The following is a 24,470-nucleotide window of genomic DNA, read 5'->3' on the forward strand; positions in this document are numbered from 1 at the left end:
GTAAAATTTAATTGTGTATATATATATATATATATATATATATATATTATTGGGTTTAATCTAAAAAATATAGCTTGTAATACACAGAAAGGCCTAGATAACTTGTGTCCCGCTGGGATTATTCAACTGGGTCAGTTTTTAAGTGCCTCATATCATATTAATGAAAACCATTTGAAATAAATCCATTTCACTATATACTAGGTCAGAGCTTGTTTACTATAAATAACACTGAATACTTCTGAATACGTTTGGGGTGTCAATAAAACATCTCACTGTTGCTCTCGACACCGGGCTCTTCAAAAAATATGGATATAAACTGAAGAATTTAAATATATATTTAAAAATATTTTTTACATTTTTTTAAAATTGATTTCTAACTTATTTTAATGAATATAATATTTAGTTATTAATAAATACATTTATCATAAATATTAAAATAGTACCATATCTTGTTTCACATTCATTTTGGACTAAAAATTAAAGAACATAATTACAAAAAGTTTATAAAACATAATAATGCCATTGTACATGTGTTCCTTTTTTGTTAATATTAATATAGTGATATAAAACCAAGAAAATTAATGTAAATACCGCAGCCACTGCGCCACTAATGCGCCAAACACAAAAAACTTCACTTAGTGGCCCAATCTTTAAATCACACCAACTATTGTCATCATTTAATTTATCGTGACAATGCAAAAATCGTTATTTAAAAAAATCAGCTGTGCATTATAATGAACAATCCCTTTTTTCAATCGATTGATGCGCAAAGCGGCCTATCACAGCCTGGGTCCTTGCGCAATAAAATTGATATATATTTTCAGTATTTATCCAACTAAAAACGTAATATTAGGTGGTAAAGATAAAACCAAAGCTTGGCAACATGATTATGTTGACAGCATTATATTTAACAGACTAGCGGACTGATCGGATAAATAGGGAAGGAAGCATGCATTTCATCTTACCCAAACATTCCTCCTAAAAAAGAGCCGGAAGACTTGACTTTCTTATCGGCTTCAGCCATGAGCTGAATTGCCTCCTTTTCTTTCCCGGAAATGTCCATTATTTCTGTGGTTAAACGAACAGGTAAACACTAAAATCTATTTTCGTTTATCTGCTCGCTTCTCTCGCTCTCTGTCACTATGGCAGCGGGGGATTACTGTCATTGCGTTTAATAAGCGTGGGCGTACAGGACGCTAGAGCAGAGCATTATGGGATTTGTAGTTTTGGGACGGCTTAAACGAACGTCAGTTGAAGCTAATCAAACTACAAACAAACTACAACTCCCATTTACACACTGTAAATGCGTGTTACGTAATATTATGTTGTAAGAAAGTATGCCTGAATTTATATTTAAATCATTGTACCTGCAATTTTATAACCTTGTGTGCGATTTATAGTCGTTCTAATTTCCAGTATATGGACAAATTAATTGTTTCACTTAGTTTAGATTAAATTTGTGGTTTAGTTTAGTCAGAGTATGTGACGATAAATCATTGTAATCGTATTTTTTTACTCAAATACAATTTACATATACCGATAACATGCTTTAAACACAATATTAATATTAATATTAATTCGCAACAAGTTCCCGCACTGCCAATACAGATTATTATAATGAAAAATAAATGCACATTCCATATTGAGCACTAGATGGTACTGAAGATCACCAGACTACTTCACAAGAAGTTTAAGGGCTGAAAAGCTGAAAGTAGCTCAGTATTAGTTTGCATGAATCATTTCTGTAATGCAGAACACTTTAAAATTAAACACCAGAAGTCAAACCAATATTAGGCACCAAAAAAAAAAAAAAAAAGAGAGAGAGAGAAAGAAACAGACTCAAGCAGAACTTCATAGTAGTGTATACACTTTCAAAACTCAAATAATGTTCAAAGCACAGTGAAAGCCTCACAGCTTTCCTCTGTTTACAATACAATTATTTTCAGGAAAGGGTGTTTCCCTTCCTCTGCTTTTGTTTGCAGCAACATCTGAAAAGCATGCACTTACAGGTAACTTGGCTGTATTCAAACCAGCTAGACAGCATCTCTATCCATTATAAGTGGCGTCAGAATGTGGGCATTGGGATTTGTGATTTGAAACACAGCTTTTAGAGAGGAAGGGAGTTTTGGCTGGTGATTTTCCTTTGATGCTTATATGTATAATGTGGGAAAACAAATACGAAATGCTCACCTGCTGCTCTGCCAGAGCAATACGTTAAATATTAATGGACAAGGCCACAGCTGCAGAATGATATTATACACCAAAGGCCACCTCACCTGTGTCAGATAAAAGAGCATTTAAAATGTAAAACATTGAAATGTCACATCTAGTGCCCTTGAATGACGTTAACATACTCTAACATTTACAATCATCCTGTATCAATTTTTTTTTTAATGAAAACTACTACTGCTGTTTTATTTTTCATCTACCTACTCTTTCAGCCATGATTTATTCAGTTCCAGCTGTTTAATGTAAAAATTACATGCAAAACAAACAGTTTTGTACATAATTTCAGTCTTAGTGTGTTTACTTTGTGTTTGTTTTTATTTATTTAAAATTGTGTTTTAAATTAAATACGATTATTTGTGCCACCATGACCTGGTCCTGGAAATTAAATAATTATGAAAATTAAATAAAATACTGAAAAATATGATTTACTTATATCATTATTTAATGCCCAATTATTTTAGATGCACTATCGGCAAGGGGCGCCGCTAAGGGGGGACAATTCTAAGGGCCCACGCCCTTTAGGGGCCCCCGGAGATCTGCTTTGGTGTGATAGGGGGGGCCCAACCTCATATTTTGTCATAGGGCCCAAAATTGCGAGCGGCGCCCCTGACTATCGGTCAAAAGTTTTTGGATAGTAAGATTTTTAATGTTTTTTTTTTTTTTTTTAAGAAGTCTCTTCTGCTCACCTGCATTTATTTGAATCAAAGTTCAGCAAAAATTAAATTTTGAAGTATTTTTACCATCTAAAATAACAGTTTTTGATTCTAATATGCTGATTTGCTGTTTACAAAAGAATTCTTTTTAATATTATTATAAATATTTAAAACAGTTTTCAGGATTCTTTGATGAATAAAGAGATCCAAAGATGAGCATTTATCTGAAATAAAACGCTTTTGTAACATTATACACTATACCATTCAAAATCTTGGAGTCAGTGTAATTTTTAATAGAAATTAATACTTTTATTTAGCAAGGATGTTTTAAATTGAAAGACATTTATAATGTTACAAAAGTTTGTTTTTTTTATTTCAGCTGTGTTTCTGAACTTTCTATTCATCAAAAAAACCTAAAATAAATCTCTCTACTCCGCTGTTTTCAACATAATAATAATAAATGTTTTTGAGCAGCAAATTAGAATAATAGAATGATTTCTAAAGGATCTTGTGACTGGAGTAATGTTACTAAAATTCAGCTTTGAAATCACAGGAATAAATTACATTTTAAAATATATTCAAACAGATAACAGTTATTTTAAATAGTAAAAATATTTCAAAATTGTACTGTTTTTGCTGTGCTTTGGATCAAATAAATGCAGGCTTGGTGAGCAGAAGAGACTTAAAGAGTATTAAAAATCCTACTGTTCAAAAACTTTTTGACTATTATATGCATACTAAATTATGATTGGCCTATCCAACATTAACATTACATTATTTTTTCTTGAAAAAAAAAGTTACATGATTTATGGATGTATATACACCGCGTTCCAAATTATTATGCAAATGATATCTTTCTCTGGTTTTCATAATTAGTCAATGCAAATGACAGTCAGTATAATTTTTAAGTCATCAACCATTAGGGTATAATTTAAATTTTATTGAACAAACCTCCTAATGATAACAGTATTTATTTCAAAAATAAAAAACTGAAAATGCACTGTTCCACATTATTATGCACAACAGAGTTAAAACATTGTATAGGTTGTAAAGAACTGAAAATGGGCATTTGCTGAATTTGCAGCATTAGGTGGTCATATTTACTGAAATCTAAATCTGTTTCAATCAAAAACATCCTAACTGGGCAAGTTACATCTTACCATAGGACCCCTTCTTTGATATCGCTATCACAATTCTTGCATCCATTGAATTTGTGAGTTTTTGGAGAGTTTCTGATTGAATTTGTTTGCAGGATGCCAGAATAGCCTCACAGAGCTGCTGTTTTGTTGTGAACTGCCTCCCACCCTCATAGATCTTTTGCTTGAGGATGCTCCAAAGGTTCTCAATCTGGTTGAGGTCAGGGGAGGATGGTGGCCACACCATGAGTTTCTCATCTTTTATGCAGATAGCAGCCAATGACACAGAGGTATTATTTGCAGCATGAGATGGTGCATTGTCATGCATGAAGATGATTTTGCTACGGAAGGCACAGTTCTTCTTTTTGTACCATGAAAGAAAGTGGTAAGTCAAAAACTCGACATACTTTGCCGAGGTCATTTTATTACCTTTAGGGATCCTAAAGGGGCCAACCAGCTCTCTCCCTATGATTCCGGCCAAAAACACCACCTCCTTGTTGTGGTCGCAGCCTGGTTGGGACATGTTCCATCCACTACTCCATCCATCTGGACCATCCAAAGATGCACAACACTCATCAGTAAACAAGACTGTTTGAAAATGAGTCTTCATGTATGTCTGGGCCCACTGCAACCGTTTCTGCTTGTGAGCATTAGTTAGGAGTGGCCGAATAGTAGGTTTATGCACAACTGCAAGCCTCTGGAGGATCCTACACCTTGATGTTCGCGGGACTCAAGAGGCACCAGCAGCTTCAAAAACCTGTTTGCTACTTTGTAATGGCATTTTAGTAGCTGCTCTCTTAATCTGATGAATTTGTCTGGCAGAAACCTTCCTCATTCTGCCTTTACCTGCACGAACCTGTCTGTGCTCTGAATCAGCCTCAAATCTCTTCACAGTACAATGATCACGCTTACGTTTTCGTGAAATATCTAATGTTTTCATACCTTGTCCAAAGCATTGCACTATTTGACGCTTTTCGGCAGCAGAGAGACCTTTTTCTTTCCCATATTGCTTGAAACCTGTGGCCTGCTTAATAATGTGGAACATCCTTCTTAAGTAATTTTCCTTTAATTGGGCTCATTTGGCAAACTATTCATCACAGGTGTCTGAGATTCATTTCAGTGATCCAAAGAGCCATGAGACACAATACCATCCATGAGTTTAATTGAAAAACAAAAAACTGTGTGTTTATGACACTTACATACAATTTGCATAATAATTTGGAACGCGGTGTATGTATATATATATATATATATAGTACTAAAAAAAATATATATATATAGTCTCAATTTGTAGTGCACAATTTCATTCCTATCCTATGTAGGGCACTACTTCCTTCCCATAATGCATAATTGTATTTATAGTAGCCAATCAATGTTTTATAATATATACAAACAAAAGCAAAGACCAAGCTTTCATTGGTATTACTTATGTTTATTCTGGCTCTCAGAGTGTTGTTCTGGTTTATGTTGGCATGGTGACATCCACAACACTGAGTGTGGATTCCTACAGCCAGCTGCTGCCGGTGTGGCATTGAACAGCAAACATGCATGATTTCACTGCCCTGAAATGAGGAAGCTGTACAAATACATGCTGAGAGACAAGAACACACTGATGCTCAGCAGCACATACAGGTTTATAGAGGCACATTCATTCAAATATATACCCATTTACAGTAAATATCTTATGTCAATTGCACAGCTGAATAAAAAAAGATGAAATTTTGTTCTGAAACGATCAGTGTTTCATTTAAGAATGAATTTGTGAATGGATATAGTAGTGAAGAGATAATAGCATACAAGGGATAAAGACAAAAACCATCAGAAATCTTAGTTTTAAGAGATTTTTAGCTACTGGAATGCAATAGCTATTGATTATTCAGTCATGCTTGCATGGTATAATAATCTTGCATTTTTGTTGTTCAAGAAATTGAAATACTACATTGTGTTAATGTTCAATACTCATTCCACTGATAAAGAAATCGATAAATACCTGAAGAGGAAACAAGATACTCTTAAGAATTATAAAACAAATAAATGCCCTTACACCATTTTTTGCATCCAAATATACAGTGAATTGGCTAAATAGAGCAAATAATATTGCCCTTCTAGAAGCTAGCGTTGTGTAGTTGTCCCAACATTATTCTGTACACTCTATGACATTTCAGGCTTAAGTTTGGCTTAATGACGGAGTGTTTTTGTGCATTAGTTCTGGTGCATTGTGGGAAGATTACAGACATAGAGTGAAGCTGGACTGGCTGTGTGGGTCTCATGAGGAACTCTGGCCGGAATCAGACTCCCCGTTTGTTTCCTGGGATTTTCCTGCACAGGGAAAGGAGGAGCAGGGAAGTCTGTAGGTGGAGCAGGCACATGTTTGAATAACCTCCTTTAGAGTTCCTCTCTGTTCCTCTACTTTGAAGATGTTTGACTGCTCTAGCTTGTCCTCGCAGATTCTGTGGATAAAGAAATGGTACAAAACATTATTTTAGCTGTGGGTCAATGTGAGGGAAAGAAAAGCAGTGTCATTTAAGGAAAAAGCTAGAAGGAAGTTTTATTAACATAAAAGTAGCCATCTGGAGTGAAGGGGAGGGGATCATACCACACACACAAAAAAATAAATAAATAAAGTGAGTAATTTCACTGTAGTGATTTACAAATATGCATCTCCATATTTTAACATCATGCTTTTCATTTCTGGTACACACCTTGGAGTAGACAGAATATTTAATATGGTAAATGAAAACGAAGCTTTGAGCATTACAAGTATAGTCCGTGCAATAAAACGTTCAAAATATCCTTCAAAAAATTCTAGAACTCCAGAAAACATTAGAAATAATAAAAAATTATGAGTTATGACACAAGACACGTTAAACAGACTGTGATTGTACCCCCACAGCCTCATTTTCATTCGTATCAAATTAAAGTTAACATGAACTGCTGTTGCAACCTGTTTTATTTTCATAATCTAAGTGAAAAGGGATATTCAACATAAAAAAAATAATGTAGGGTGGAACCCTAAATAGTCATTTACTTCACAAAAAGTTTCCTTCTTCTGCTGAATACAAAAGAACATATAATGTTGAAGTAGTGTGGAATATAGTATAGAAAAAAAAAATCTTTTTTTCATTTTTTGAGTAAAGTCAAAAGATTTTTCTCACCAATGCTCACCAAGCCTGCATTTATTTGATCAAAGTACAGCAAAAACAACAAAATTCTAAATTTTTTACTGTTCAAAATAACTGTTTTTTTATTTGAATGTATTTTAAAATGTAATTTGTTCCTGTGATTTTAAAGTTGAATTTTTAGCATCATTACTCCAGTCATGATCTTTCAGAAATCATTCTAATATTCGGATTTGCTGCTCAAAAACATATTATCATGTTGAAAACAGCTGAGAAAAACAAACAAACAAAAAATGATACTGACTCCAAGCTTTGAATGGTATAGTGTACAATGTTACAAAAGCTTTTCATTTCAGATCAAATCTGATCTTTGGATCTTTCTATTCATCAAAGAATCCTAAAAACTGTTTTCTGAATTCTGAAAAATCATGTGACACTGAAGACTGGAGTAATATTGCTGCAAATTCAGCTTTGCTCACAGAAATAAATTACATTTTTTATTTAAAAAAAAAAATGTACAAATTACTGCTTTTGCTGTATTTTGTATCAAATAAATTGAGGCTTGGTGAGCAGAAGAGAATTCTTAAAAAAAACATTATTATGCCTTATTATTATTATGCATTATTATTCTCAACTTACATTGAGAATGTAAGTTGTTCATAAGATCATGGATGTGCATTTCAATTATTATAAATAAAAAATTTCATGTTGACTTTAAATATGATGTCTACTCTCGCTAAGGTCAATAAAGGTCAACTTTGCCTCACTGCTTGTGTGAAATCCATTCACTTCTCACAGCTGAAAGAGGCTCTGAGATGTTGTTTAGATTCACAAGAACAAGATGTTCCATTCAGGTGGTCATGGTATATATGCATATATTTATGTTTTCTACCATAATGTTTCTACCATTATGGTGTCAGATGAAATATGTGTTTTTAAGAGCATTATGAATACTTGTGGGCTCATTTCCGTTGGCTCTTGGAAGATTTATGTTTTGAATTATCCATTTCACGCTAAAACATGTAAGCACACAGCTATTAAAAATACATCCCATATGTAACCCCAAGGAATAACACATTGTTTATTCACAAAAAAGGAGTTTAAATGTGTGGGGAAAGAACTCATCACTATTTATAATCTTCTATAATTATTCTAATATGTTATTTTCATAATATTATAATATCTACCAGACGACATTCAAATATAGTTGTGTTTAAGAAGTAGCACTGCAAATATGTTTAGATTAAAATCATTCATATATAAATAAATGCAGGTTTTTTTCTGCCATGCCTTTATCAAGATCCTCAGTCATGCTGGTTTGAGAGCAGAAGCCATTAATCCATCCATTTATTCATTCATTCATTTATCCTTCAATGATTAAGTCATTGAGGTCCACAGAGAGGATTCATGCACTGTTAACGTGGCTAGTACTGAAAAATTCACAGTGGAAATAAAACAAATGCACATCTGCACTGTAATTTGCATAATATGGGTTCTGGGAGTAAAACAAGGTCACCCATATTAAGAGGAAGTCTCGAGTCCTCAGAATGATGTAACAGGCAGCTGAACCTTAACCCAGTGCTGAATCATTTGAATAAAAGCTACTCAAAAAACAAAACTCCACTGTTTTACTGCCTCACATCATTGCTGTAAAACAAGATGGTTCTTTTGGTGCTAGTCAGTGAGAATGATCAGGCAGGCAGCAACCAAATGCCAAAAAACCCCCACAAACAACCGGGAAACAGATGACATTACTGGCATCAGAGGAAGTTGAAGCATTGGGCTTTGACACCAAGCATTCATGTATTCTGAAAAAAGAGGCAAATTACCACAAAATTGTGTGAGAAATATTAAAAAAAAAAAAAAAAAAGGGAGTAAAAGTTTGAGTAAAAATGTTTTGCAATAATGCATATAATTATTGGATTACCAAGGAAAAATGGAGTCACGTCAAACAAATTAAAGGTTAAAAATCTAATCTTTTGCATACTGTTTGGTAGTAGTAGGTTATTATTTATGGAAGCCTGTTTCTGCCACTGATTAATAATTAAAAAAAAAGTTATTGCGACTCGTTTAAATTGCGTCATATAAACTTGCATACAAAACTTGTCAGAATTTCGAGATATAAACTCACAATTCTTTCAAAAAAAAGTCAGAATTGCAAGATACAAACTCACAATTGCAAGAAAAAAAATCTGAATTGGAAATACAAAGTCGCAATTGCGAGTTAATATCCCGTAATTCTGACTATATCTAGCAATTCTGACTTTATAACTCACAATTGTGTTTATATCTCACAGTTCTGAGAAAAAAAATAAGATATGCGTTTTTATATGACGCAAGAAAAAAAGTCAGAATTGTGAAATAAAAAGTAGCAATTACCTTTTTTATTCATTATTCAGTGGCAGAATCTGGCTTCCATAATTGTATACATGTATATATCTAATATGAAAAATATTTTTTTCAAATATATTTGAAATTGCAAAAAAAAAAAATATATATATATATATATATATATAAAAATAAATGACAAACTATAACTAAACAAAAAAAATCATTCACGCTTTGAATGATGAGAGGTAAGAACATTTTCATTTTCTTTTTTGGTGAATTACTCCTTTAAATTTCAATAAACAGGAACACAGTTTCTTCTAAGACCATGGGGGTTTTACTGCAGTGGAGAAGGAACAAAAATACAGAACAAATATTAGCTGAACTGTCAAAAACTGCTAGAAAAGAAAACGGCAAGCACAGCATGTTATGTAAACCTCTGTCAGTGTTTGACAGATTTCAAAACTGGTTTTCGGGATAAATTTCACAGCTAAATTTTAACACATATATATCACACAATGATATTTACACAGCAGCCGGAGGTTCTGGCTTACTGTAAGTAATTGAAAAGTGCAAACATAGCATAAAGTGTATTACATAAACGCACAACATCATTGATTAGTTTAACCTTTACCCAGAATAAAACACAGCTTCAGATAAACATGTGAGTCAACATGGCAGTCAAATTAACTGCGATGTGGGCTAATTCATTATGCTTCTACTTTATGATTACTCCTTCAACAATGTCATCACATTCTGAAGCTTTTATTTATTTTTCCTGAGTTCTTATAATTAAAAAAAAAAACAGACTATTGTCTGCTCTTTTAAACAGACTTGCTACTGTACCTTTATGACATTTATATACCTTCATGACTGCTGCTGTAGGTTTATGACTAGCTGATTTGCTTCTCACATGTAAATTGTGCAACAATATATAGTCAATATGCAGTGCAAGTAAACATTTAATCAATGTTCTCAGCCCTACTAAAGACTGCTGTTGGATTATCAAGCGAGGAACACAATGTTCCCTAGTACACAAAGACAAATTAGAGCCCACCTGTCATAAATGAGGCCATCAATGCCTTGATCCCTTAACTTCATTCTGTTGTCGTGGTCGTTGTTATAGTCGCCCCAGCAGAATAGCACCAGCCCTTTAGACTGAGCCTCTCTGATGAACTCCATGTTTCGCAAGAGCTCATCAGTGTGAGCACTGATTCCCTGTCAGCACATACAAAAGACTTTGTCATGAAGTTTGACATGGCACCATTTGAAAAAAAAAAAAAAACAATATAGCCACAATCCTTTTGCAGGTGAACAAATCTCACAAAAGCCAAGAAACACAATTTTATCTTTTACACTTTGATTGTACACAGCTTCATTATGCTGCCGAACTTGGCATCTTTAAATGCAATTTCACAACTGTGTTCTGAAGTATCAACAGTGTGTGTCATCATTCTCTTACCAGTATGTTCTCACTCTGAGCAAAGCTCATGGCGAACTTAGTGCTCTGACAGCGGATGTCCATGAGTTCAGGGTAGATGTCTGTCACTCCTTGGGTCAGAAACAGGATGGGGTATTTGTTCTGTTTTTGCCTCACCCTGAAGAAGACAACACAATTTATTTAAACCTAAACATAACATAGAGGTTAACTATTTACTTCCTTAAAGGAGAAGTTCAAACAAAAATTTACAGATAATTTACTCGCCCCCTTGTCATCCGAGATGTTCATGTCTTTCTTCAGTAATAAAGAAATTATGTTTTTTGAGGAAAACATTTTAGGATTTCTCTCCATGTAGTGGACTTCTATGGTGCCAGCGAGTTTGAACTTCCAAAATGCAGTTTTAAATGCAGCTTCAAATTGCTCTAAATGATCCCAGCCAAGGAAGAAGTGTCTTATCTAGCGAAACGACCGGTTATTAAAAAAAAAAAAAAAAACTGATATAATTTTTAACCTCAAATTCTCATCTTGTCTAGTTCTATGTGTACTCTGTGCATTCTGGTTCAAGGCGGTTAGGGCATGTCAAAAACTCCTCATTTTCTCCTCCAACTTCAAAATCATCCTACATCACTGCAGAAGTACCGACCCAGTGTTTACAAAGTGAACATACAAAGAAGATCAAATGCCCTTTGCAAAAGAGGTAAAACAGAGATGTATTTTGAAGTTGGAGGAGAAAATGAGATGGGGGGTTTTCAACATACCCTAACTGTCTTGAACCAGAATACACACAGAGGTAGACAAGACAAGAATTTAAGGTTAAAAAGAATATAAATTGTAATTGTTTTTAGAAAACAACCAATTGTTTTTTAGATAAGACCCTTTTTCCTCGGCTGGGGTCGTTTAGAGACCTTTGAAGCTGCAATTAAACTGCATTTTGGAAGTTCAAACTCGCGGGCATCATTAAAGTCCACTATATGCAGAGAAATCCTGAAATGTTTTCCTCAAAAAAACATAATTTCTTTATGACTGAAGAAAGAAATACATGAACATCTTGGATGACAAGGGGGTGAGTAAATCATCTTTTCCCTTTTTTGTTTTTAAAGTGAACTTTACAGGAATTGCACACCCAAAATGTAAATGAGTTTGTTTCTTCATCAAAACAAATTTGGAAACATTTATCATTCCTTGCTAACCAATGGATCCTCTGGAGTGAATGGGTGAAGTCAGAATGAGAGTCCAAACAGCTGATAAAAACATCACAATAAGCCACAACTAATCCACACCACTCCAGTCAATCAATTAATATATTGTGAAGCAAAGAGCTGTGTGTTTGTAAGAAACAAATCTATCATTAAAGCATTTTAAACCATCACTTTTGGGCAAAATATTAGTCCATAGTCCATAATAACACTTCCTACAGTGAAAAAGTCCATCCCCAGTTGTCCTCTTTCATCAAAATCCACTGACATATTTCTTAAGTACTATTTTGGACTGTTTTTGCTTGTATACAGTGCATATTTTGCAACTGATTCAAACAAGACAACTTTTTCATTGGAGAAAGCAAAATAATCTTTTAGCCAGAGACAGCATTTTGAAACTAAAATGCCTTAACGATGGATTTGTTTATTACATTTGTTTATTCACAGTTCACAATTGATAAGACTGGATTACTTGTGTGATGTTTTTACCAGCTGTTTGGACTCTCATTCTGACGGCACCCATTCGGTATCCATTGGTGAGCAAATAATGTAATGTTAAATTTTACAAACAAACTCATCTACAACTTGGATAGCCTGAGAGTGAGTAAATTCTCAGCCAGTTTTTATTTTCATATGAACTATTTCTTTAATAACTATCCCTTAACCATTGCGCACATACATTTTAAAGGCATATATTGTTAGTTTTTACTGTGCTTAAATTGGCTGCCATAGTAAAAAAGTTGTGAGCAAAGCCTCTTACATTGTGCAAATATCGGGATCAAAACATGAGAAGACTATTCTCCTCTTGCCGGCATTCTGCAGCACGCATGTGAGGATGATGTCCAAGAACTGATTCATGTTGAAGTAGGTGGAGAGTTTCGCATCCCAGGAGCCATCCTGTTTGCAGAAACAGATACAATGAGGGTGTTTTTCTCTCCAGTAACACTGAGATCAAACCAACACAAACATCGCTTGAGGCAAACCTTGAACTGAGAAATCCACTTCAACTCAATGTTGAATCCCACACTATCTGGAACAGCCTGGAATATCTGAAACATATTATCAAATGAGAAAAGAGGTTAACCGAGCAGTACAGGTGGGCGATATAAGCAAACATCTACTACAATTTTCTGGATTTTATTACATATAATTTTATAATTCCTGAGGTCAAAGTTTTCTATGAAAAGATAAATCTGTCATACCTGTGAAAGGGAAGGGAAAGGCTGGTGTTCATACTCATACTCCTCTTCATCCTGCAAGTCTAGACAAAGCAACACCACAAAAGCAATAATCTTTATCTATTCATCAGCTGACTGATTATTCAGCTAAATACAGCTCATCAGAGGCTTGGGTTTTAAGCCTTAAACCAAGCTAACCAGCTCCAAGATTAATCATAACACTGATTTACAGCAAAAAGGGTTTAGGGTTAGTTTTTTTTTGTCTTTTATTGTACATCATATATGAACTATGTTAGGTGAAATAGGCATAAAACATCGTTTAACAACAATTTATTTCTTTTCGCTAAAAATCTTTCATTATTTTTTCTTCTAAACCTGCCTGTTGCTCTTTATTAAGTACACTCTTCAACAAAACAGAAAACACTGCACAGTACTCCATTATTAAAGCCATTAACTAGTTTGACAAGTAGTTATATAATGATCTGCATTTGTACTGTACTTGCGTGACATAACTCAACAAAATTCTACCTTTGTGGTCATGAACTTCCATGGCAGTTCTGTGGGCGAGCTGAGAAAGAAAGAGACATTCACACATTCAAAATCAGCATGGAGATAATTGCATATTATTGCTCAATCCCAGCAAAGGAATTTGAAATAAGTCTTACTTTTAAAAGCTGAAGTTGATCAAATGTAAGATCCTTGACAGGAACTTCGACCAACACCATTGAGTTCTTGTCGTTTTTCTGTAAAAGGACACAAGAAATGTAAAGCACATGAGAAGAGATTATCTTTTTCCCTTTTGTTTTGCAGTTTTAATCAGTGTTTATGTTGGAAATCTTCAATCGGAGTCAAAACAAAAGCTGCACTGAAGGACAGTTGTTCAAATGTAGTTGTAAAGGGAGTGAATGCGAATGTTACCTTTTTAGTAGAAATACAGCAGGTGAGATCGTGGTACACGATTGGAACTAAATCTTTAGACAGATGAACATCAAACTCTACATAAGCTGCTCCCTGTGAAGAAAAAAAAACAGATATGCATTAGTCTTGTATTTCATATAACAAAACTTAATGTTTTTTGGTTGAGTTGCTTTCTTTCTATATTTACACTCACATGGTTGGCCGCACTTAGAAATGAGGCAATTGTGTTTTCCCTGATCTTGTGATGCCTGAAATAAAAGAGAATTTTATTTTCTTTCAGCAACATATTTCTTTTTGTTAAACAAGCACAAACTATCTTTGTTCATGCAGCAACACTTATTGTGCTTACATGCTTCAGTTTTACAGAGTCAGTACACGCCTTAGAAGGCAACATTTGTTAAAATAAAAAAATATATATAAAAAAAAATAGGATTGAGGTCATTATTTTCTTTACTTATATTTTAAGTGCAAATTTTACAAATTTTACTCTTGCAAAATTGTATTTGAATAAAAGAAAGTAATAATAATTTAAAGGCCCATTAACCGTTTTTTCCATTGTGACATTATTATCATGACAACAAAGCACATATTAACCTTAATTTTAAGTAGTCTACTGTAGTGCAAATAAGTAATGCAAATAATAATAATAATAATAATAATACAAATATTTAAATTGTAAAAATAAACTTGTAAAGTATAAGTTACAGAAGGCTTAAATTTATTATTAATTTATTTAATTTACTGATTAAAAATGTGTCTGAAAATAACTGAAATAACAATGCTACAATGCAAAATTTTAATAGGGGAATTAGGAGGAAAAAACACTTTTATTTTAGTGAAATGTGACACTGGACAGTCATAAGAGTCAATTTTTTTTTTTAAATTGAGATTTTTACATCATCTGAAGACTTAGTAAATAAGCTCTCCATTGATGTATTGTTTGGGATGGGACAATATTTGGCTAAGATACAGCTATTTGTAAATATGAAATCTGAAGGTGCAAAAAATAAAAAAAATATTAAGAAAATCGCCTTTAAAATTGTCCAAATGAACTTCTTAGCAATGCATAAGACAAATCAAAAATTAGGTTTTGATATATTTGCAGTAGGAAATTCACAAAATATCTTCATGGAACATGATCTTTACTTAATACTCTAATGATATTTTTGACTATTGCTACAAATTTACCCGTGCTACTTAAGAGTGGTTTTGTGGTCCAGGGTCACATTTGACTCAGACATTACTTCCCCCCTCTGTAAAATCTTGCACAGATTTCTGGGTCTACCCATAAGGACAAACACTAAATTGAAGCAGAGAGACTCAGGATTCTTGTTCGGGAATTATTATTATTATTTCACGAGTTCGCCCTTACATCTAATCTGCTTGAGCGAGTATTAAGCATATTTTGGCGTGCTGTCCTGGGGAAGGGTTCCGGGCCGGAATACAGGCCGGAACCAGAGAACTCCCCCTGCTAGTGTAGGATCGAAACAGATTAGAAGTGGGGAGTAGGGGTGGAGGAGGGATGCCAAGAAACTATCGCTGGATGGAGGTAAGACGGCTGGTAATATATATAGAGGATGCGCTGATTGAATGATTGGTTAAACAGGTTGCACCTGTGCCGAATGGGTTGATTATCTGATCGTGCTCCTCCTGAACCTTGTTTAATCAAACATTTATTATTACTCACTTGGGAGCATGTGTGCTTCCTGCTCCTCTGTGTCCAACATCCAAAGGACTCCTTTTCTTCCAGTATTTGGTGAAAGACTGACTCATGTCGCACTGAAAGCCTGGGATAGGACGCGTCACCAAGTAATCCACTGAAATCCCAAGAGTTAAAGCAATTACTTTACTCAACACCGAAGCATTTACATGAGTGAAGTCAAAACTTAATGGTTGACTTTAATGAAATTAGCACATCAATAAATGAATGGCAGCACAATCACATAATCTAGCCACTTAGCAACAATGTAAGCCGGGCAGATCTTGCCAACATGAGTGACTTTACCCTTATTTACATATTCAGTCTGTGACATGTTTACAAAGGCAAATGCTGTGTGCATGCAGTGAAAGAACAGATACCATCATGGGCAGCAGGAATGTGCATTAGTTTTATGGTGTACAAATGAAACGTTTAGACTTTGAACATCAGTGCATTGTGGTAATGATCATACCTCGGACTTTTCCCAGAGTCTGTCTAGCATTTCGGCTCATGATCGGTAGAGTGACCACACCCTGATCTTTGCCACTTTCCACAAAAGAGGATGATAAGAGGCATGCGGTGCCGACATGGCCTGGATGGGCATCCCCCTGAACCACAGGCTCACTCAGGTCCTCCTAAACAACAAAGAAATGATGTAAGAGTCTTAACTCACCACAGGATTCAAAATCAAAATGCTTTGTGAAATCTATGATAACAATATCAAAGATTTCCATACCTCAAAAAACTCAAAGGTGAGCTCTAGGTTGTCAGGGTCCATGGTGTGAATGCTGTATTCGGTCCACTTGGACGGTTCAAGGGCGTAGCCACATTCTGGCTGGGAATGACGAGACTTATATCCACTCTCACTGATCATACTGGTCTCCAGTGTAGTGGGCATCTTATTCCATGACGAAGGGCTTTCCTCTTCATCCTCCTCCTCCTCAATACCTTCCAGCATCAGCTTCAATCTAAGACACATGAAATCAGTTTTAGAGTAATCAGGCTTTGAAACAGTGTAATGTGAATTCGAAAAAACAAATAAACATTAAGTACTTAGTCTAGAACAGTGATTCTCAACTCCAGTCCTCGAGGCCCACTGCTCTGCACATTTTGTGTGTCTCCTTCATTTAACACACATCTGATTCAGATCATCAGCTCATCAGGAGAAAGATCCATGAACTGAACTGAGTGTGTCAGATTCATAAACATACAAAATGTGCAGAGCAGTGGGCCTCGAGGAGTGGAGTTGAGAACCACTGGTCTAGAAGAATGCATATACCCTGAATTAAAAAAAAAAAAAAAATGCGATATTTAGCATTTTCTGGTGATTGTAACATACTTCTAATGACCTTATGTATTCTGTGAAGGACATTACCTGAAGCGTGACTTCTTAAATTCTTTCTTAGTAATAGATACTGGAGGTTTCACAGAGTAATGTAGCCTGAGACGAATTTCTGTCTGGCACGTCAACCAGCCTGAGTCCACACACTCAACACCATCTGCTGATCAAACAAATTTTATTTGCATGTTCAAGTGAGATGATATTGTTTTGTTTTGCTTTCATGTAGCTTAAACGATTAACTTACTATGGGCTCCAAAATGTCCATCATCAATCACGAGTTCAGGTTCTGCAAGACGTAACAAAAATTAATATGGAAGGTCAAGTGCTCCTGCTACACGTCTACAAAAGTTATGAGTCACCAGTACAGAGTAAACAGACACCACCACCATAAGATAGTCTTCTTCTGGTTTGTTTATTAAACAGTCAAAATATACAGATAAAACACGTGTTCAGTTTGCTCTGTACTGGCTGGAGCTCTACACTTTTGTAGCCTGTTTATTATACAAGCAAAAACTAGTCATGTTAGAATTTAAGAGTAACACTAGAGATAATTATAAAGGATTATTATTTGGTTGCCAAAAGGGAAATAACAGTAATCTAAACGCATAATTCCACAAGTGTTATCATGCAAGCAAACTGTTTTGTGGCAACACAAGCACAAAGAAAGGCTGACGAAATTTTAAGGAATATAACACATAACATCTGGAGCAAAGAGTTGATTACATGATTAAAATGATGGATCCTGCCTTGCAAAAATAAAAAATAAAAATTGTATAGATGCTTTAAAATGCATTTATTAAAGTAAAAATCAACAAATCAATAATTTAAAACAATTATTTAGAAAAACTTTTTTTCAAAGAAAAAAAATTGTGTTGTGCTTGTAAATAAAGAAATGTTAAATGCATGTGTCCCTTACATGTTTCACTCAAAATAATTGATGCATTTTTTTTAATGTAAAGAAAAAAATGTGTTGTGCATATAAATATTGTTAAATGCATGTGTGCTTTAAAACGTTTTTTTTTAAAAGGTAGTTTCTCATGTAAAAATCAACTATTTAAAAATGAATGCAATTATTTAATTTTTTTTACAGAATTAAAACCTAAAAGTGGCAAAATTAGGGGAAGGCAAAAGAAAAAAGCGTTGCTTGCAAACCCAAGAATGCGCCAGTGAAAACTGCTTTTGCCCTGTTTGTCACTGAGGAGTAATAGCCCACTAAATGTTATGTTAATAAAAATATGGTTCCTTTAGATTCCCTTAAGTGGCTTTTACGGACACAACATCTGTCCATGACAAATAACACTAAAATTAACATTAAAGAAAACATGAAATCAAAATGTATAATTTCTTTAGAACATGCATCAATGATTCATGCACAATAAGACCAGTAAATAGGGTCATTTACCTTTAGAAATAAATGTTGCTGGTCTTATTGCACACAGTTCATTGATGTTTTTTCTCAAGAAAATTATGTGGGAAGGGAGAATAATATTAAACAATAACAATCATGGTTCTGAGAGATAAAACTGAGTCCTACATCACATTACTTCCCACTAGTTTCAATCATTTGGAAACTTCATAGTTTAAACATGAAACATGTTGTGAATGTTTAATGTTGTCTTTAAAAAGGCTGTACTGATAATGTATGCTTAGAGTTAAAAGGGACAAACTGATCTGGATGTAATAAGAAAATAGGAAGGTGTCTACGGGTTGCATTAGACACTCAAACGTGTGGACTATTCTGGGATCAGATACCTGAGGGACTCAATGAGCGTGGCATCTGATGGGTCTCCCATCTATTGACTATGACTTGGCATGGCCCACCTGCATTCTGTAATTCCAAATGGGGGTTAAGATTATAAACAGATTTTGGCAAAACAAAGCCCACTTTGGTCATTCAAACCAAAGTCTCACTCCCGCAAAAAACAATATGAGATATAGATATATCCCTAAGATGCACCGATACGAATCGGCCGATCATGCTTGCGCGTTTTGTCAGTAAAGCCGGTTCTGTAATCAGCGGTAAATGCCATCAGGTGCGTGATTTCACATTGAGCCGTATATACTACACACAGCCGTTGTTTACCGACGAGCTGCGCAAATCAATGTTCATTATCAGTGTGAATGTGCGCAGCTCGTCAGTGAACAACGGCTGTGTGTAGTATATACGGCTCAACGTGAAATCACGCACCTGATGGCATTTACCGCTGATTACAGAACCGGCTTTACTGACAAAACGCGCAAGTGATCGGCCGATACGGATCGGTGCATCCCTAGATATAGTCACCACTTTCTGCCAGCCAGCCAGTTGGGTGACATCTGAAAAGTGGACTGATTAGTCAGAACACAAGCATTGGCATTTTTCACAGTGTTTAGCTAGAGAACTCCAGGTTATTTACAGACGTAAAAAAACAGCTTTATAAAATCTTTGTACTTACCACCTCTACATGAGGTTACTTTTGTGCTAATACTTCCTTAACTCTAAACAATTGTTTCTAATTCCTAATTCTTGTTGAAAATATTCCCATTCTAAATTCTAAAATATTTCTGACTGTGACATTTAAATATTATGTACGAAGGACACAGCATGTTAGGAGGGGCTATTCCAGAAATGGAACTTCTCCAGGAAAAAAAAAAAACTACCCAGAACTGAGTGGAGTTCAGCTAAAAGAGATTAACAGCTGTGAGGGGAATGACCTGGAAACCCCACACACTCTCTCGCAGAAGGATTTCAACAACTTAAACTCTTAAAAAATATAACATTTGATTACTCGCATCCTAAGAATTAAAGATGATTAAAAGAAAGCCCTTGAGGAATGTTTGCAAAAGACATAAACCCACATATCCCACATGTGAAAGAACCCTCTAAAGAAAATGTACAGTCATACATGTATAATAAAACAGCTGGACATACTCAAGAATGTATATCACAAACAATAGACACTGCATAGAATATGAAGTGCCTTAAAAAGGCCGAACACATTTTGCTATTGCACTGATTCTATCGTTTTCTATGTAAACATGTACTAGACGGACGTGTTTGACAAGTTGTGAACATGTCTTCTGCAGCATCTCACGCATGACATGCCGTTCTAAAAATGCAACGCTCAAGTTCAAGAAGTTCAACTTAAAAACAAAACATGTCCCGAGGCCTTGCGCTTTTTTCTGCCCACGTCTCACATTTCTGAATATGTTCTGTGTGAATGGGCCCTAACAGATTTATAAACATCAACATCTATAAATAAATATTCAAGCTGAGGTTTGAACTTTAAATATGTTGGGTAATGAGTACACCATTGGAACTTTAAAGGTTAGTTACGAACCTTCTTGGAATCACTACTATCATGTTTGTTTACTGGGAAAAGAAAATCTCACCTTAGATTCCAAAGTGAATGCTTTGAAATAGCGATATTTGGTTTCAGCCCCTCGCGGAACCTGAACGGTCGTTCTCCACAGGGCGCTGGGGTGAGAAGAGACACAGAAGATAAATATGCTGGTCAAGGCTAACTGTGCTTGTGCTGGATGGTAAACATAAGATGGCATTGCACATGTACCCATCCTCCTGTGCTTGCTGTAGGGTCACGGCTTTTTGATGACACCAGCTCCCCAGGGTTTCACAACTGCCAACCACTGCGATCACCTCGCCTGATGTAAAAATAAAATAGTTTGTTATTTCCCTCCTTCGTGGTTAGCAAAGGAATGAGGCAATACAGTGCATAAATGCATTCTTTTCAATGCTATCATATTTAAGTATCATATGTAAACATTTGACAGACAGTAAATACAGATACAGGTTGTACTTGAGAAGCAATCATGCATGGTTAAAATAAAAAAGCTTATTATTACCTAAACATTTCTTGTATTATTAATTTCTATATTATTTCAAAAATACACTTTTAATTTATTAATTTATGATTTAATGCCACATCTATGGCAAAATCAGTTTATGATTACGATATCATTTTAATACATTGTTTAAAATAATTAAGCAATTTTATCTTAATAACAAACAAACAAAAATATACATACACTACCAGTCAAAAGTTTTTGAACAGGAAGATTTTTAATGTTTTTTAAACATTAAGTCTCTTCTGCTCACCAAGCCTGCATTTATTTAATCCAAAGCACAGCAAAAGCAGTAAAATTGCGAAATATTTTTACTATTTAAAACAACTGTTTTCTATTTACATATATTTTAAAATATCATTTATTCCTATGATCAAAGCTACATTTTCAGCATCATTACTCCAGTCACATGATCCGTCAGAAATAATTCTATTGATCTGATTTACTGCTCAAAAACATTTATTATTATTATCAATATTTATTATATTTAAAACAGTTGAGTACTTTTTGTTCAGGATTCTTTGATGAATAGAAAGAATATTAGAATGATTTCTGAAGGATCATGGGACTGGAGTAATGATGCTAAAAATTCAGCTTTGAAATTAAAGGAATAAATTATATATTCAAAATTATTCAAATAAAAAACAGTTAAAAATAGCAAAAATATTTAAAAATTTTACTGTTTTTGCTGTACTTTCACTCAAATAAATACAGGATTGGTGAGCAGAAAAAAAAACATAAAAAATATTTTTACTGTATTGTATATACTTAAATCAACAATAACAACTAAAGAAATAATACAATTATATAGAACTTTTTAATTTAATGTATGTTGAAAGTTTTAAAGTTATTCCAGGAGAAACCTTTTAAAAAATGTCCATTAAAACATTTTCTGAATTAAATGTTTTTTTAATTGAATAAAAGTACTTTCATTATGCACAAAAGATTTCCGATCTATCTACCAGTTAATATTAACTAAAATTTTGTTTTAATTACTACATTCAAACAAATATTACATTTTGATTGTTAACATTTTATAAATGCACTATAATAACACTTAATTAAAAAAAAAACTATTTCCTCTTGGGATAAAGCATTTGCTAAAATAATCAAATGTAAATGCAATGTATAATAACTTGAATTAATGACATTATCACATTATTACATTACTTAATGCTTCAAATCACATCAATGTACATAAATAACTAGAACCATAAAACAAGACTGTAAAACTAGTTGACCTTGTTTTAAACAGCATGCAAACATGGCTGTAAAATCTGAAATGTTCTTGATTACTCAAGTTAAACTCAATGTTCTCAATTCCATGAATCAAGTATCAATGTTGCAACTTCTTTAAACTAAATTATATCAAAAATACTAATACTATAGCATGTGCTATAGAAGGGATATTACGACTAGATCAGTCATAGTATCAGAACACACTCCAACAACTACAAACTGTCACATTAACAGAATTTTAAGAACTTTAATTAGTTTAATTAATAAAAGCTTTTGAAATTACACAATTAGTAAGTGGCTAAAAGAAACCCTTAGGTCAACAAATAAGCATACATATTTTACAATTTTATATTTATGACTTGTTTTTGAAAGTTGTACACTATGTTATACTTTTATTTAATTATTCCTCTTACCCAGTGATGTGGTCCCTCTCACAGTCAGAGTGACTTTAGTGCTGTCCATGACTGGCACACAGGCAGACACAGGAGAAAAGACAGAAGAGACCTAAAACACAAATAGAAAGATATACATCTGATCCCCAGTCCAAAATAAATCTGAGCCAAGTTAGCAGCATCCGCTGATCTAGATTTGCTCTGTGGTCTGATACCTTCCCGCAGAAATAATGGTATGGTATAATAATGGTATGCTCCTTGAATCTAAACACGATCTTAAGAGCGTAAGCAGTAACAGTAGCTTTCACCACGTTTGATGAAACTGAAATGAGTTGAGGAAACAAAATCAACGCGGTCTGAACCGGCTATAGCCGGTTTCTGTCAGTGACAACAACACCCGGTATCCGATGATGTTGCTCGAAACATAGTAACGTGCCTACATAGACAACGTTGTTGCGTTCTATACGTTCTAAACACGGCATCTAGATAGGAAGCCCACTAGGTTTTGAAACGCAGCCACTATTTGCTAAGCAAAAACGTGATGTATAACGTAAAACGAAATATATAACGTACATTCACTGTCGAGTCCGGAGGATACAGTAACGTTAATTTAAAACAAAACGACAATTACCTGAGTTCAAAGCGAAAAATCCATTCTGTAGTGCGGTAGTAACGTTACCGGAATCGTTATTCGTGCGCTGACGTGCCCATGTTTACATGCACGCGGATCTCTGGAACCCCGGTAACGCCACACTGTCAACAGAGAAGCATTTCTTCAAAGAGATTTATCGAGATATTAGGCTTAAAAAACATTACGTCTCTCAGCTATGTGAATACATGTGCTGGTTGAAATATAATAAAATAACATTTAAAGGTTAAAATAGCGTTGAGAAGGTCACTAGTTGTAGGAAATGAAATAACATAAGGGCGAGCTCGAATTGTCCATTTGAGCCCGCCTCATTGCGTTTTCTGGACGCGTGTGATTGGTCGATGAAATGATTGGCATTTGAAGGGCGGGGCTTCTTCACGACGTATGTGTTGGGTGGAGTTCAACTGTGCAAGCTGATACGACCACGATTCAGTAAAATTAGTGTAAAAAAGTCATTAATGTTAAGTAAATAATTAAACAATCTTTAACTTTTACCCTTTTAGCTGAACGCAAGTCTATAACTTTCAATAATAATAGTCTAAATCCGCGATTTTTAATCAAAGTAACATGTAGGGGTTGTTTGTTACAGGTATTAATGAGAGATATAATACAGTGCTACTGCTATAGTATTTTTATACTAAGAGTATAATGTAGAAAGATATATTCACTGACATCTAATTGTGTGTATGGCCGTTAAACTTGAAAACTTTGATATTTAGGTGTCTGAATAGAGGTTAGATGTCATTAACAGGAAAGTTTTTCCATATACACTACAAGTCCAAAGTTTTTGAACAGTAAGACTTTTAATGTTTTTTAAATAAGTCTTTTCTGCTCGCTAAGCTTGCATTTATTTGATCAAAATACAGCTAAAGCAGTAATATTGCGAAATATTTTTACTGTTTAAATGAACTGCTTTCTATTATATTTTAAAATGTAATTTATTTCTGTGATCAAAGCTACATTTTTAGCATCATTACTCCAGTCGTCAGTGTCACATTCTAATATGCTGATTTGCTGTTCTATTATTATTATTATTATTATTGTTGTCAATATTTAAAACAGTTTAGTACATTTTTCAGGATTCTTTGATGAATAGAAAGATCCAAAG

General features: G+C 34.3%; 2 protein-coding genes across 5 annotated transcripts in view; both read right to left on the reverse strand.

Annotated features, from left to right (window-relative positions):
- Window positions 1-1,152, reverse strand: part of napbb (N-ethylmaleimide-sensitive factor attachment protein, beta b) — an 11,084-nt gene extending 9,932 nt beyond the window's left edge. Inside the window, exon 1 of the mRNA XM_073853224.1 lies at window positions 966-1,152. Within this exon, the coding sequence (XP_073709325.1) occupies window positions 966-1,063 (98 nt within the window). The 5' untranslated portion in view covers window positions 1,064-1,152. The remainder of the gene's footprint in view (window positions 1-965) is intronic.
- Window positions 1,153-5,429: 4,277 nt separating this feature from the next.
- gpcpd1 (glycerophosphocholine phosphodiesterase 1) lies at window positions 5,430-23,663 on the reverse strand. 4 transcript variants are annotated; one of them, XM_073816364.1, is made up of 20 exons: window positions 23,345-23,663; window positions 22,735-22,825; window positions 20,791-20,881; window positions 20,612-20,696; window positions 18,992-19,067; window positions 17,484-17,525; window positions 17,273-17,396; window positions 16,634-16,865; window positions 16,370-16,532; window positions 15,886-16,015; window positions 14,392-14,446; window positions 14,199-14,291; window positions 13,946-14,023; window positions 13,809-13,848; window positions 13,305-13,363; window positions 13,086-13,151; window positions 12,863-12,999; window positions 10,928-11,063; window positions 10,523-10,683; window positions 5,430-6,468 (listed from the first exon to the last, which is right to left on the reverse strand). In XM_073816364.1, the coding sequence occupies exons 2-20, from the start codon at window positions 22,781-22,783 to the stop codon at window positions 6,285-6,287; spliced, it is 2,001 nt and encodes a 666-aa protein (XP_073672465.1). In that variant the 5' UTR covers window positions 22,784-22,825; window positions 23,345-23,663; the 3' UTR covers window positions 5,430-6,284. The 4 variants fall into 4 exon arrangements, with proteins under 4 accessions (XP_073672465.1, XP_073672463.1, XP_073672464.1 ...); XM_073816362.1 differs by having other exon boundaries at window positions 17,273-17,399; XM_073816363.1 differs by lacking the exon at window positions 23,345-23,663 and adding an exon at window positions 22,929-23,029 and having other exon boundaries at window positions 17,273-17,399.
- Between the last annotated feature and the right edge of the window lie 807 nt (window positions 23,664-24,470).

This window comes from Garra rufa, chromosome 13 (genome assembly GCF_049309525.1).
Source record: "Garra rufa chromosome 13, GarRuf1.0, whole genome shotgun sequence".
Taxonomy (NCBI): Eukaryota; Metazoa; Chordata; class Actinopteri; order Cypriniformes; family Cyprinidae; genus Garra; species Garra rufa.